The sequence below is a fragment of the Anarhichas minor genome, unplaced genomic scaffold, assembly GCF_050575085.1.
Source record: "Anarhichas minor isolate MPS153535 unplaced genomic scaffold, ASM5057508v1 ptg000037l, whole genome shotgun sequence".
In the NCBI taxonomy this organism is placed as follows: domain Eukaryota; kingdom Metazoa; phylum Chordata; class Actinopteri; order Perciformes; family Anarhichadidae; genus Anarhichas; species Anarhichas minor.
The window spans coordinates 3,334,059-3,348,149 of record NW_027466483.1 but is presented as its reverse complement, the minus strand read 5'-3'; the positions used below and the strand labels follow the sequence as shown (position 1 = coordinate 3,348,149).

General features: G+C 43.9%; 1 protein-coding gene across 2 annotated transcripts; it reads left to right on the top strand.

Annotated features, from left to right (window-relative positions):
• The first annotated feature begins 1,213 nt into the window (after positions 1-1,213).
• gpr135 (G protein-coupled receptor 135) lies at positions 1,214-7,396 on the top strand. Of its 2 annotated transcripts, XM_076107018.1 has the most exons (4): positions 1,214-1,286; positions 1,370-1,663; positions 2,687-2,926; positions 4,363-7,396. In XM_076107018.1, exons 3-4 carry the CDS (start codon positions 2,811-2,813, stop codon positions 5,711-5,713), a joined length of 1,467 nt encoding a protein of 488 aa, XP_075963133.1. In that variant the 5' UTR covers positions 1,214-1,286; positions 1,370-1,663; positions 2,687-2,810; the 3' UTR covers positions 5,714-7,396. The 2 variants fall into 2 exon arrangements, with proteins under 2 accessions (XP_075963133.1, XP_075963132.1); XM_076107017.1 differs by having other exon boundaries at positions 1,218-1,663.
• The last annotated feature ends 6,695 nt before the right edge of the window (positions 7,397-14,091 follow it).

Here is a 14,091-nt window from a genome sequence, read left to right as displayed (position 1 = left end):
TTTTGGCCTGTGAGTTTCCACTGTTTCCTTCCTTTTTCCTCTTCAGCTGAGGGGCTTTGAGCTGCTCCTCGTCTCCCTCCATGTCCACCTCACTACCTGTCTCCACCTGTCTTCCAGTACTCTCCCTCACCTTTTGGACCCCACTTGTCCCCTCCTCCCTCACCTCCTGTAATCCACTTGTCCCCTCTTCCCTCACCTCCTGGGCCCCACTTGTCTCCTCTTCCCTCACCTCCTGGGCCCCACTTGTCTCCTCCACCCTCACCTCCTTGGCTCGACTTGTCCACTCCACCCTCATCTCCTGGACCCCACTTGTCTTCTCTTCCCTCCCTTTTTGGACCCCAACTGTTCGTCCTGCTTGTCCCCTCTGCCCTCCTCAGTACCTCTCTGGTTCTGGTCTTTATGAGAGCCGTTTTTCTCAGGACAAGCTCTACTCTGATGTCTTTCTTTTCCACAACTGAAACATTTAAAGTCATCAGTCTTTGCAAAAATGACATAGTCAAAGTCCTCTACTGGGACTTTGAACACGAGGTTGACCTCCCTGCTCCTGTTGTTCGGGATCATGAATAAATGTCTCCTGTGAGACACCACGTGCTTTAACAGAGGAGATTTAAACCCAGAAGACACTCTCTTAACCGGAGACACTACCTTCCCGTGTTTGGACAGCTCTCTGATTATTGCATCATTCCTAATAAACGGTGGAACGTTGGACACAGTAACTTTCACTGCCGGTGAGCTGAGAGGGTAAACGGGTAGGAAGTTATCACCCACCTCGATCCCGCACTCCAACACCACTTCCGCAGCTTCTATGCTATCTAAAAAAACGACCACAGCATTGTTCATCCGCGCTGCGGACTTCACGCAGCTGTGGCCGACAAGCTCCCCCACTGCCAGGCTGCATTCTTCCACTGAACACCCGAAAAGCGCCGGTTAATTCGGTCAGGCGCATGGTGGCGTTTAGCACGCCGACCAGCACGCGCTGATTGACTGCAAACACCCACAAACAAAGACCCTAGAATCCCCTAAATGTACACACAAACCCCGTGAACCCTACACACTACACTACACTATCATATACACCATTACCCAGTGAAGAAAAATATCGAAAAATCGCTATTCAAACACGCTCCGTCAACTCCGCACTCCTTCCACCCAGACAGAGAAAGAGAGAGACACAGAGAAAGAGAGAGAGAGTTGGTGAGCTCGTGCTCGTGCTCGCGTTCACACCTGGGATCTCTGAGGCTGGTCTCGTCTGGGTTCCATAGCTGTTATGATGGAGATATAAAGAAGTATCGTAATATTTTTTCCTCGTACATAAATCAACAGGGTGGGAGCTGCTTTCTCTCCGACCATGTTTTCTTTTCTCTTCCAGCGTTGTTGAAGCAGCTGAGGAAAACAAAGAAAAATAAATGGACTGACTTTCTTCTCTACGAAGCGGTTTTCAAAAGGCCACATTCTGAAGAGCTGCCATTAACGACACGGAGTTGTGAATATATACACCGTGTTTTTTGTTAGTGTACGCAGCCTGCTGTGACTCTCTAGAACGCATTCAGAGGAAACGCTCGCGCTCTATCGAACACAAATGCTCGTCCGGACCACGCGACTGATGGACGAGCTCGTCTGTGTGGAGGTCACTGTGGACACATTGTAACTAAATCAGTCTGAGGTAACGACACGGGACCACAGGGAACACGTCACTGCCGAATAACGGGCATTCATGCAAATGTTAGCAAACGTGCTTTTAACAAAATGTCAATACGACTTTGGTCTTTTATTTTTACGGAATGTAAACAAACAGCTAACTTCCGGGTGAGTTATTGAACTGAGGAAACAGTGAGTTTTTTGGGGCCTTTGTTTTGGTAACATTATGCTAAACCTTTAAATCTTTAAACCTGCAAATGTGAATTACCTTGTAAAAGGGTTTTAGTATATTGTCAGACTGTAGTAGGATAAATAGCCCCACTGTGACAGCATGACAGTATTATTAATACTTGTATCAACTACTATGCAGTGGTAAATGCTGTTTAATATATCATAATATGGCAACATTTTTATATCAATGTCATCTGACAGCTAACAATCAAAATTATGAAGTGAAGCACATATTTTGGCCCAATATGTCATCTAAATTGGCAAGTGTATATGTAAATGGAACTTACATGTTGAACCTATAAATGTAAATTACAAATAAAGCAAAAAAAAAAGCATCTTAAAACTTTGACGAACAAACACTGAAATCATATCAGAGTTATAAATTCTAGATATTAATCTCCCCTGAAGTGGCTCCATCTGTACACTTTTTATGATGGGCTCCTGTGGATCAGGTGCGGCATCAGTCCTTGTCCTCTTAATCCTTCTATAGAAGAAGGGCCCTGGGGAGCTTTGTGGCCTTCAAAATGCAGAGCCAGTAGCTGCAACAACAATGAGGCATAATTGACTTTACATGTAATTACTCACGGAGCAACTGTGTGTTTTCAACAGTGGTGTAAAATATTGGTATCCATCATATGTGTATATACAAATAGGGCTCAGGTGTTACACTATATTTTAATCTACACATTTTCTTTACTGCCATTATTTACTTTTAAAAATCCTAGATATTTCACTATGAGAGATAATTCCAACAAGCCCATGAACACAGATTTGACATCCCCTTGTCTTTTCCCTTCTCCCGTTGATGAATTTGGAGATAATGAAAATAGAAAAACTACTAATGGATGAGGAGTTGTCGGCAGCTATGTTTGAGTCCATGAAACCATCGGACTGACTGTGATCTGAATAGATGACTCTCGTGCTGTGTTCGCGCTTCCTCGATGGATTCATCCGTTGGCACGGCCCTGCAGGGCAGCGGCACCAGCAACTACACGGCTGACCCCTCCGGTCCGAGCTTCACCAACCAGCTTGGCACTCCCTCACCTGCTGTGCCAAGGTAGCTCACTCTGTCCAACCACTTTCCTCTCTGCTTTGAAATTCATATTGCACTGTGCAAAATTCATATTGCACTGTGCAAAATTCATATTGCACTGTGCACATTTGCGTGTGAGTGGTAGAATTGCTTGAGGTAAGCAAGTTATCAACAAATTCCACTCAACCTTTTAGAAGGAATTGCTGCGCCGTCCTTTTTCCTGGAGCTATAGGTGACGCAAACATATATTTATCTGTCGAAATAGAGAAAGCTCATTTCAGCATACAGATAGCATGGGGAATCGATTTCATATTTGTAACGTAGAGTCGACTGACGGCCTTTAAGAAAAAATCTGATATCGGCACCACTGGTGTGGTTACAAATTCCTGAAAAGAACTCCCTCAGGACTTGAAACAATAAACATCTCTAATCTGTGGCATGTTCCAGAACACGGGGCCCCAAAGCCGTGTGGAAATCTGAAGTAATACCAAATTTATTGCATTATTTACAGTGGTGAGGTATTACCAGTGATGTGGGAAGACATAATAACCTCCGTTCTCAATATTTTATTTTGAAGGAGCCTGCCCTTTCCCAGCTACACTTTTTCTATTCCTGCACATTTCATTTCAGACTGGACGCAAGGTGTACCTCCACGAATTGGTTTGCAGTGAACAAATACAAATAAATTAACTTTTAATTTTTTTATGAACAAGCAATTCAGGGTTTGAAATGCTTTGGTCCTGTAATAAGGAGCTAGTTACGACTTAAAACCGCAGTTCGTAACTTTAATAAAATATAACCGTTTGTCATATTTGCTCAAACTGTTACTATATCCTGACAGTAATACATGAGACAGATAATCTGTGGTTTTCTGCCTCCTCTTAGTGTTCTTAATGGCATTTGTAAGATTCCACGGCGGCCAAAGGAAAACAACTCTCACCTCAAATGTCTTCAGAAACATATTTCACTGTACTGTTTAGCTCTTGAATGAGAACTTTTTTGAAAGCAGTTGAGCCGCTGCTCTCTTTGTGCCTCTCGTCACGTTATTCTACACTTTTTAGATCCGCATAAAAGTTCAAATATTCTCAACTTTTCAGCTCCAGGAGTGGAGTCGCAACACGTAAATGTTCCACTTTGCCCAGGCAGCCAATCAAAGCGAGCAAAAATGTTTCGAGCATGGTGGAATGATTTAAATCATTATTTATTTTTTTATTTAGTTTTAACCAAGTTGCTGTGCTGTGCTTTTTGACCATTCTCAATTTGAAAACTTCCTTTGTTTTTGCTGAAAACCACGTATATTTCACAAAGGAAAGTAGCGAATGCAATATTGTTTTGGTGTTGGTACCAAAAGTCAAGTACTCTACCCTACTAGTATCAAAAAATGATGCATGAGGCGCTGTGTCCAGATTATGTACAATGATTTCTACCTCTTTCTGTCTTTTCTGTTGTTGTTTCTTTAGGGTTGTTTCCATAGTGACCAGCCTAGTGACCGTCACCACAGAGGTCACAGTAGGGAATACAGGAAACCTGTCGACTTTCGGAGACCAAAGAGGCAGCGAGCTCAGTCTATTCCACCAGGCGTCCACCCCGTCGGTGCTGAGCGCCGCCGAGAGTAACTCTGTCCTGCAGGGCATCGCGGTGGCCACCCAGGCCCTGGTGCTCCTCTCCATCTTCCTCCTCTCCAGCCTCGGCAACTCCGCGGTCGTTGTCGTCATCATCAAGCACCGACAGCTCCGGACTGTGACCAACGCCTTCATCATGTCGCTGTCGCTGTCCGACTTCCTCACCGCCGTCCTGTGTCTGCCGTTCTCCTTCGTCATGCTCTTCAGCAAGGATGGCGCCTGGATGTTCGGGGAGCGTTTCTGCGTGGCCAGCGGCTTTTTCAACACCTGCTTTGGGATCATCTCCACCCTGACTATGACTTTGATCTCCTTTGACAGGTACTACGCCATAGTCAGGCAGCCACAGGCCAAAATAGGGCGCCAGAAAGCGACTCAGTTGTTGATAGCCGTGTGGGTAACTGCAGTCATCTTCTCTCTGCCTTGGTATCTGTTGGTCCGAACACCTACAGAGATCCATAAGCGAGGTTTCTACCACTGTATGTACGTGTTCCACTCTGGCACCTCCCGCATGGGGACAGCTTACAGTGTCTGCCTTATCGTCGTGTGTTTTTTACTGCCCTTCTCCCTCATGTGCTTTTGTCACTACAACATCTGCAAGACGGTTCGTCTCTCTGAAATCCGAGTCAGGCCAGTGACCACATACGCGTACTTGCTGCGATTCTACAGTGAAATGCGAACCGCCACCACGGTTCTGATCATGATCGTCTTCATCATTTTTTGCTGGGGTCCATACTGTCTGATGGGGCTGGTCACGGCAATGGGGGACTACACGTTCAATCCTGCGATGGACACAGTGGCCATCTGGCTAGCCTGGGCCAACGGAGCCATCAACCCTCTGATCTATGCCCTGAGGAACCCCAATATCTCCATGTTAATGGGGCGGAGCAGAGAGGAGGGCTATCGGACCAGAAACATTGCCGCGTACCTCTCCAGCCAAACCCAGAACCGGGAGATTCGGCTCAACCAAGCGGAGCGGATAAGGGACCGCTACGTGAGTCGTGTCGGCGTGAATAATATCAGCCAGCTGTCCAGTTCAAGTCCCGGCAAAGGAGGAGGGGGAGGGGAGGTGGCAATGTGGGCCTGTAAAAACCCTACTGTGTTCTTCTGCCGGGACGCCCAGCCCGACACTGCGACACTAGCCAACTCCGTCAGTGCCCTAAAGATGAAGACAGCTGACACCAGCCTGTGACATTCTGGGAGAATGCTTAACCATCTTACGAGTTTTTTCGTCATATCTGTATTTGTTGTTGTGGATCTAGAGACTATCACCAGTTTGTAACAGTTTTTGGAAACCTTATAGTATTTGTGTCTTTTCCAAAATGTTTATTTGGATTTTGTTCCAGGAACCAAAAGCATACTGTTAAATTACCAAAAAGTTTACACCATGTGGGAAGACAAAAGTTAGCTGTTACAATTGATGGGTACATGAAATTCCTTCCTGATTTTGGAGGACACCATCATCATGTGACCACCTGTAGGACCTCTAGCATCCTCTCAGTGGTTAAGCATGGAAGGGAATGGAATATATTTCTGTAGAAAACCATGAAATGTTTGTGTTACAAAGGTTTTTATGTTGTTTCATCTGTAAACGCAGCATGTAGATATGGAAAAAAGATCAAGCTTTTCCTTAATCCTAAACCTTTCGTGCTTAAAACATATATGTACATGCCATTTTCAGACATCTCCAGAAAAACACCTCCCAGTTACAATGGATTACCCAACCATCGTTTCAGCCAACAAGCTTGCAGAGTCAACACAATTTATTCAAGAGACGTATTTGTAATATGGACTGCTGTCTCAAAATCCTCTGCAAACCACGCCTCTTATTGGTTATAATAAAGTGGATGGTGCAGCTCAGCAAGTAAGATATGGCAGTTTCCTCTGTTCTGGACTGCGGCCTCTGAGATCACTCAAAGTTCATCAGTGTCTGTTCAAGACTGTTCACTATCAGTCCGCGGTGCAAGGTTCCCCAAGTTGATTTGTATGGATCGATAAAGAATGATTTTGCAGCCCAGTCGCCAGGAAAAAAACGTTGCCATTATAAGTTTCCGCAAACTCCCAGATTCTTGCATTCGGTTAGAGCAGGTGACGTAGTACAATGACTGACATAGTATGTTGAGCGGCCATTATTGAAAGGTACGCTGAATGGATGTAATGTGGGCAAATTACGAGTTTAACATGCAAGAAAGTCCTCTAAGTGTGGATGTGTCAAACAAACTACACCGTTGTCCGTGTTCCCTGTAAAACCAAAAGTCTACACGTCCATTTATTTTACGTAACTAAGTTAGTACGTAACCAAGTTGTTGACTTCACGTAATGTTACGCTTGTTACGGAATGTTTTGTAAATCTGTTAACAGCGATTGTTTGTGGCAGTTACGTTGTTGTGTTTAGTTGTCACGTTATGTTGAAGGTTATTTTGTTACCATACGTTGTTACGGTATTATTTGAACACAATCCATGATCCTTTTTCTAACCTTCACCGAGTCCTTTTGTTGCCTAAACCTAACCAATCATTGCACAGTATTAACCGTGTGGCGTTGTGCAGAGCAGTAGCGAGGTGCTTTCAGTTGTCTGAATTGAACCAAAGCTTAACCTCGGAGGTTGTAGATCTGAAACTGTGCCTATAAACAGTCATATGGGTCATTTTGAAAGTCACCAACAGGCTATCTATTTCATCGTTAGGTACGTGAGCTTGTTGTATTTTCAGCATGTCTGTTAGCCTGTTGTGGAATTTTTTTTCTTTTTACTTATTAGGCATGACATTACTATATATTTTATTATGATTATTAATATGTGTAAAAGTGTCAGCTTGATTGTGTCTCAACAGGTTTTGTGTTGCAATCTTCCAAATACAGTGAAAGATGTAACCGATGTGATGTCTTTGGACTGTTCAAACTGTCTAGTTCAGTTCAGCAGGTCTATAAAAGCTGTGACAATGATGCTTTTATGGCTCAGCGGCCACCTGTCTGCAGCAAAGCAGCATCGTCGATTGTGCTGCGTTTCAGTAGGTTTTAACATTGTTGAGAGGGAAATTTACTGATGTATTTTATAACTTGAAGCAAAACGTTAAAATCTCTTCAGCTTGTGTTAACCACGGACCTTATTTCAGGCAGTTTACCAAAAACACATTGTAAAAACCCACTGACCTCGAGACGAGGGAACCTAATGTGCAAAACAATACTGACTCATATCTGGGTTTTAGTACTCATTTCTTCTATTTATATAGCACCTAGGCTTGCTTTATAATAATCATTTTTAAAAAGCACTAACTTCACTTTCTACAACATATGAGCTTTAAATGTTAGTAGGAAAAGCATAGGTGTAAATAATACTGTTGAGTTTACTGTAAGTGTGCCAGGTAAGACATAATGAGCACAATGAGCTGCAGTATAAAATATTGGCATTACTATTTTTTGGGGTTTGACAAGTCAAAAAATGTCTGCTGTGAGAATGGCCACCTCCATCTACTAATAAGAATGATACCTAGACAGGATGGATTCAGTGGGCTCCAAAAGTCTAACTAATATAATAACTGATCTGCAGGTTTAAATGGTAACGAGGAAAGGAACAATCAAAGTGGGACAGCGCCTTGTTTAGTGGGCTGTCCTGTGTCATGAAAGCCTTCAGTTCACATCCTGTACTGAACCCTAAAGGTCACATGTCTTTGAAGATTGTTACCCTACAGGGCTATTTAAAGACAAACGCAACCAGGACAGGAGATCTGAGAGAGGACGGAAGAGGACAGCGGTCTGTCATATTAATATTAAACAGGTGAGGGAAACGATTGGGGTAATGTGGGCGTAAAAAACTCTTTAAATCAGAGTTGAGATGACTTTACCCTTTGGACATTTGAGCCCTTGAAAATTCTAATTCAAAATGAAGCCTGTTCTGATTCCCTCACAGTTCTTGTTCCTTTTTGCTTTCAGACCACTTTTCTGGAAGTACAAATTCTCTTGAGTATTCCGATCCTTTATTAGTAAAAGTAGCAATACTGCAATGTAAAAACTACTCCATTACAAGTAAAACTCCTGCACTGAATGTCACTTCAAATACAGTAAGTATTATCAGCAAAATGTACCTTCCCAAGAAATGTTATTGTCTAAGCAGCATTTTAATGGAGGCGGAGCTGATTGTAACTATTGTATACACTGCGAGGTAGTTTATAGGACACAGCAGCAATGTAGCAGCAAACAACTCATCCATGTGAAGACATAGTAGGGTAACGTCTACCTGAGCAGAGAATGAAGTCTCTCCCTCTGAGTATGTTGTACTCAGAGCTTCTCACATAGCCGGTCGGCCGCATGTACCTTTCAGTGCATGTGAGCATGCCCCACTTTCATTTTCCCAAGCACCTCCTTTTTGCGACGAAACAGGTACGATAATAATAATAAACAATCGAATAACGTTTGCTGACAGCTCTGCACTGCTCTCATACGGTGGTTATAGCTGATAACGCCGTCCCGACCGACAGCGTCATAGCGGAAGCTATAGCCCCCACCCTCCGGTTCCCCCTCATTACATTACTACATTACAGTCATTTTAGCAGACGCTTTTATCCAAAGCGACTTACAATTCAGAGTCTATCACATTTCTACACCGTAGGCACAGCAATTTTGGGGTTAAGTGTCTTGCTCAAGGACACATCGACATGCGACTTGCAGAGCCAGAGCCGGGGTTCGAACCACTGACCCTCTGATTGAAAGACAGCCCTGCTATCCACTTAGCTACAGTCGCCCATAGGTAAACACTTGGGTAAACACTTGCAGGTAAACACTTGCAGCTCCGCTAGCACCGTAGCCTTAGTTTGCACCGCCGGCTCAGGCGTCCCATGTTGAGAGACGTTGAGAGGCAATTGAAATGCTCCCAATCTCGTATAATCCAAAAATGGAAATACTTGAGTACGGCTGAGTCGGCTATTTACAACTAACAGAGTGCAACAGTAGTGACAGTATTTACCTGAGGGGCAACCGGAGGGGTGACTTCATTCTCTGCTCAGGTAGACATTACTCCACTATATCTCTACATAGATGATAGTTATTTGATGATATAGTAATGAATTCAGCACCTTTAAGACACTTCACTAATAGACTTGGCTGTTTTCAAATACATCAAAATGTAATTGTTAGCAATTGCAATAATTTATTTAATGGTCAGTAGACAAATGACAAATCTTATACTTGTACACACAAGTCTTTAAATATCATGTTACCCAAAGCAGTGGTGAAAATGCCCTACCAACACAATAAAAACAATAAAACAGAAACCTCCGAATTGTTGACATTATGATCTTGTCCTCGGTGGAAAATCTTTTTAATGGGAATTCTCTTAATGATATATTAATGAATTCTTAATACCATTAATGACATATTCTCCGTTGGCTTTGTTGAAGCCCACGTGCAAAAATATAAACATCGAACAAAAAGTTCGTAAATTAGTGTTTGGTAGATTATTTCTCTGTTGTAACAATGCTTCTTGGCAATAAATGTTATACCGTTGGAAAGCCTGTTTATTTACCTTTCAAACGGTGCCCCATTTGTAAGGATCATGCATTTCTGAGATGAGCAGCACAGCTGAGTATGTGGGTTGCGCCCATGAAAAATTTGCCAAATCTTCTCTGCCAATGCCAAACAGCTTATTAGGGCCCGAGCACCGACGTAGTCGGAGCGGAGGACCTATTGTTTTTCGATTGTTTATTATTATTATTATTATTAGGGCCCGAGCACCGACGTAGTCGGAGCGGAGGACCTATTGTTATTCGATTGTTTATTAGGGCCCGAGAACCGACGTAGTCAGAGCGGAGGACCTATTGTTTTTCGATTGTTTATTATTATTATTATTAGGGCCCGAGCACTGACGTAGTCGGAGCGGAGGACCTATTGTTTTTCGATAGTTTATTATTAGGGCCCGAGCACCGACGTAGTCGGAGCGGAGGACCTATTGTTATTCGATTGTTTATTATTATTATTATCGTACCTGTTTCGTCGCAAAAAGGAGGTGCTTGGGAAAATGAAAATTTTTCGAAATTTGGCACGCAAGCCAGAATTTGCGAAAATTGCAGTCTGATTGGGGTGTCCAGCTGCGGTATGAAACATTGGCTCGATAGCGCCCCCTATTGAGTAGCCCCAACACCGGGTTTCACCTAGCTGTATGAAATTTGATAGGTATGTGGATCGTGATGGGACGTACAAAAAATCCTCTTGGAATTTTTCTCTAAACCAAACAGGAAGTCGGCCATTTTGACTTTTATTACGTTTTTGGACCGTTTCAAGGCGTCGTACTTTAACGAACTCCTCCTAGAGATTTAACCCGATTGACTTCAGATTTGGTCAGTATACTCTTGAGACCTTGGCAGTGAAAAGTTACTCAAAGATCAAAAAGTTATCGAATTATGTGTCCGTGGCGTGGTGTCAAAAAAACACCATTCGCCGCGAAACAGGAAGTTGTTGTAACTTGGCCATACATTGTCTAATCTGCTCCAAATCTCTCATATGTCATAACATCCTGACCCGGAACACATCTATATGATAATTTAGAATCATAGTAATAGCGACACCTAGTGGCAATTGGAAGTTGTAAGTTGTGTACTTTGACATCCTGCTCCTCACAGATTAATCAGATCCCTCTAAAATGTTGTCAGAACAGTCTTAAGACCTTGATAATGCTTCATTGTGAAGATTGTAAGAAGTTGTTGAAGGGCGGCGACGTGGCGGCTTGGCGAATTTCGACTCCAAGCTCCCTCCTGATGACCGAGCTCCTTACCCTATCTCTAAGGCTGAGCCCGGCCACACTACGGAGGAAGCTCATTTCGGCCGCTTGTAGCTGCAACCTTGTCCTTTCGGTCACGACCCAGAGTTCGTGACCATAGGTGAGGGTAGGAACGTAGACCGAGTGGTAAATTGAGAGCTTTGCCTTCCGGCTCAGCTCCCTCCTCACCAAGACGGTCCGGTGCAGCGCCTGCTTTACTGCTGCAGCCGCACCGATCCGTCTGTCGATCTCCCGCTCCATCTTACCCTCACTCGTGAACAAGACCCCGAGATACTTGAACTCCTTCGCTTGAGGTAGGCACTCCGTCCCCACCTGGAGGGAGCAATCCACCGGTTTCCGGCAGAGCACCATGGCCTCAGATTTGGAGGTGCTAACTCTCATCCCCGCCGCTTCACACTTGGCTGCAAACCGCCCCAGTGAATGCTGGAGGTCACGATCCGAGGAGGCTAACAGGACCACATCATCTGCAAACAGCAGAGAGGCGATCCCGAGACCCCCGAACCTGACGTTCTCCACCCCCCGGCTGCGCCTAGATATCCTGTCCATGAAAGTCACGAACAGGACCGGAGACAAAGGGCAGCCCTGGCGGAGGCCAACACCCACCGGGAACGTGTCTGACTTATTGCCGAGAATGCGGACACAGCTCCTACTGCCTGGACGCCTCCCACTGGAGGTTTTCCAGGCACGTCCAACTGGGAAGAGACCCCGGGGAAGACCCAGAACACGCTGGAGGGATTACATCTCCCAGCTGGCCTGGGAACGCCTCGGGATCCCCCAGAATGAGCTGGAACATGTTGCCGGTGAGAGGGAAGTCTGGGTCAGCCTGCTTGGCCTGTTGCCACCGTGACCCGACCCCGGATAAGCGGAGGAAAATGGATGGATGGATGGATCAAATTACTTCCACACAAATGTAAGAAGTTCATAATACCAGTTCATGAAGCTTTTGATGTTTCGTTCAACGCCGTTGCCATGGCGACGCAGTCTTCGCCGTGAAAAACGGAGGTAATTTTGAGAGGCTAAAAATGCTTGAAACATAAGCAAACTTGGCGAACAGATTTAAAGGCCAAAATGTAGTTATATAATATGATTTTATTGGTTCAGAGTGGCAAATCGGCTCAATAGCGCCCCCTACAAAATTTCGACGAAGCAGCACTCGCAGTATGTTTGACCTAGATGTATGAGATTTGGTAGGAACATGTATCACATACGGACTTAAATAAAAGTTTCTTCGGGCCATGCTCTAAACCCAACCGGAAGTCAGCCATTTTGAATTTTATATGAATTTCTAGTGTCGTTTTTGTCATTTCCAGGTGCTGCACTTTAACGAACTCCTCCTAGGGAATTAATCAGATCAACTTCAAATTTGGTCGGGACAGTCTAAAGACCTTTGTGATGAAAAGTTACTCAAAGCTTGTTGTTTCGTGAAAAGCTGTTGCCGTGGCAACGCATTCTTCCCCATGAAAACTTAAGGTGTTTTTGAGAGGCTAGAAATGCTCGAAACATAAGCAAACTTGGCATACACATTTAAAGCCCAAAATGTAGTTATATAATATGATTTTATTGGTTCAGAGTGGCAAATCGGCTCAATAGCGCCCCCTACAATATTTCAACGAAGCAGCCCTCGCTGTACATTTCACATAGATTTACAAAATTTGGTAGGCACATGTATCACATGTAAACTTAAAAAAAAGTCTTAGGGGTCCATGCTCTAAACCCAACCGGAAGTCAGACATTTTCAATTTTGTATGAATTTCTCGTGTTTTTTTTCCATTTCCAGGTGCTGTACTACGAACTCCTCATAGGGAATTAATCCGATCAGTTTAGAATTTGGTCAGAACAATCTAAAGACCTTGGCGATTAAAACTTACTAAAAGCTTTAGGTTTCATCGAACGACGTGGATATGGTGTGATGGCCATTTTACATGGTTCGCCATCATCCATCAAGCTGTTGTAACCCGACTGTACTTTGTCAAAACTGTCCCAATCTTGACATGCTTGTTGACTGTCATGGCTTTAGGACTTCTGCATACCAATATTAACTCATAGTCATAGCGCCACCTACTGATAAGCACGGACGTAAGCAGGATTCTATAATTACAGCGGCCCAAACACTGAACTTATTGAAAGGGTTTGTGGGCGCACCATGAGAAAAATACTTCTCTGATCTAAATATGTGCAAACTAAGATGCTTGGAGAGCAAAAGTTAGATAACAGTGGATTTTCAAACCATGTCAGTGGGCATTAGTATAAATGATCTGTCCAGAGCTTCTTCATCACAATCAGGTTAAACGTTATAATGAATGCTTCACACTACAATCTAAAGTTACAGAAGAACTTAAAATGAAAACAGTGTTAAATTAAAGTGTTCAAGTAACAGCAAATGGCACTACTGTTTTGTTAACTTTCATGTAAGTCCAAATACAATCAGCAGGACACTGCAGGGAGTTGAACCCCATCCCAGTAAACTGACAGTCTGTTATGTTACAAACACTGAAGCACATTCACACACATTCATTTTCTTAATGATCTTTAAAGGCTTACATTTATGATTGTATCGGATGTACACTCAAAACATTTGAGGCTTAAGACCTGGCAACATGATCTTGCTATGGTGCTGGTCTACGCAGGAAATATCTCACTCGTGCACGCAGAGTGTGATGGTCACAGAAATTCATGGCCGCGTCACCCAGAGTCCTGCCAGTACCAGGAAATACCGCTTAACTCGTGCACGCAGTGTATGACGGTCACAGAAATGCATGGCCAGAGTCCTGCTAGTACCCTCGACGTGCGTGAAGTTGCGA

Excerpts from the sequence above, each read along its gene's own strand:
- gpr135 (XM_076107018.1), top strand. The coding sequence starts at position 2,811 with ATGGATTCATCCGTTGGCACGGCCCTGCAGGGCAGCGGCACCAGCAAC. Across the intron at positions 2,927-4,362 it reads CCCTCACCTGCTGTGCCAAG|GGTTGTTTCCATAGTGACCA; the intron begins GTAGCTCACTCT and ends TTGTTTCTTTAG.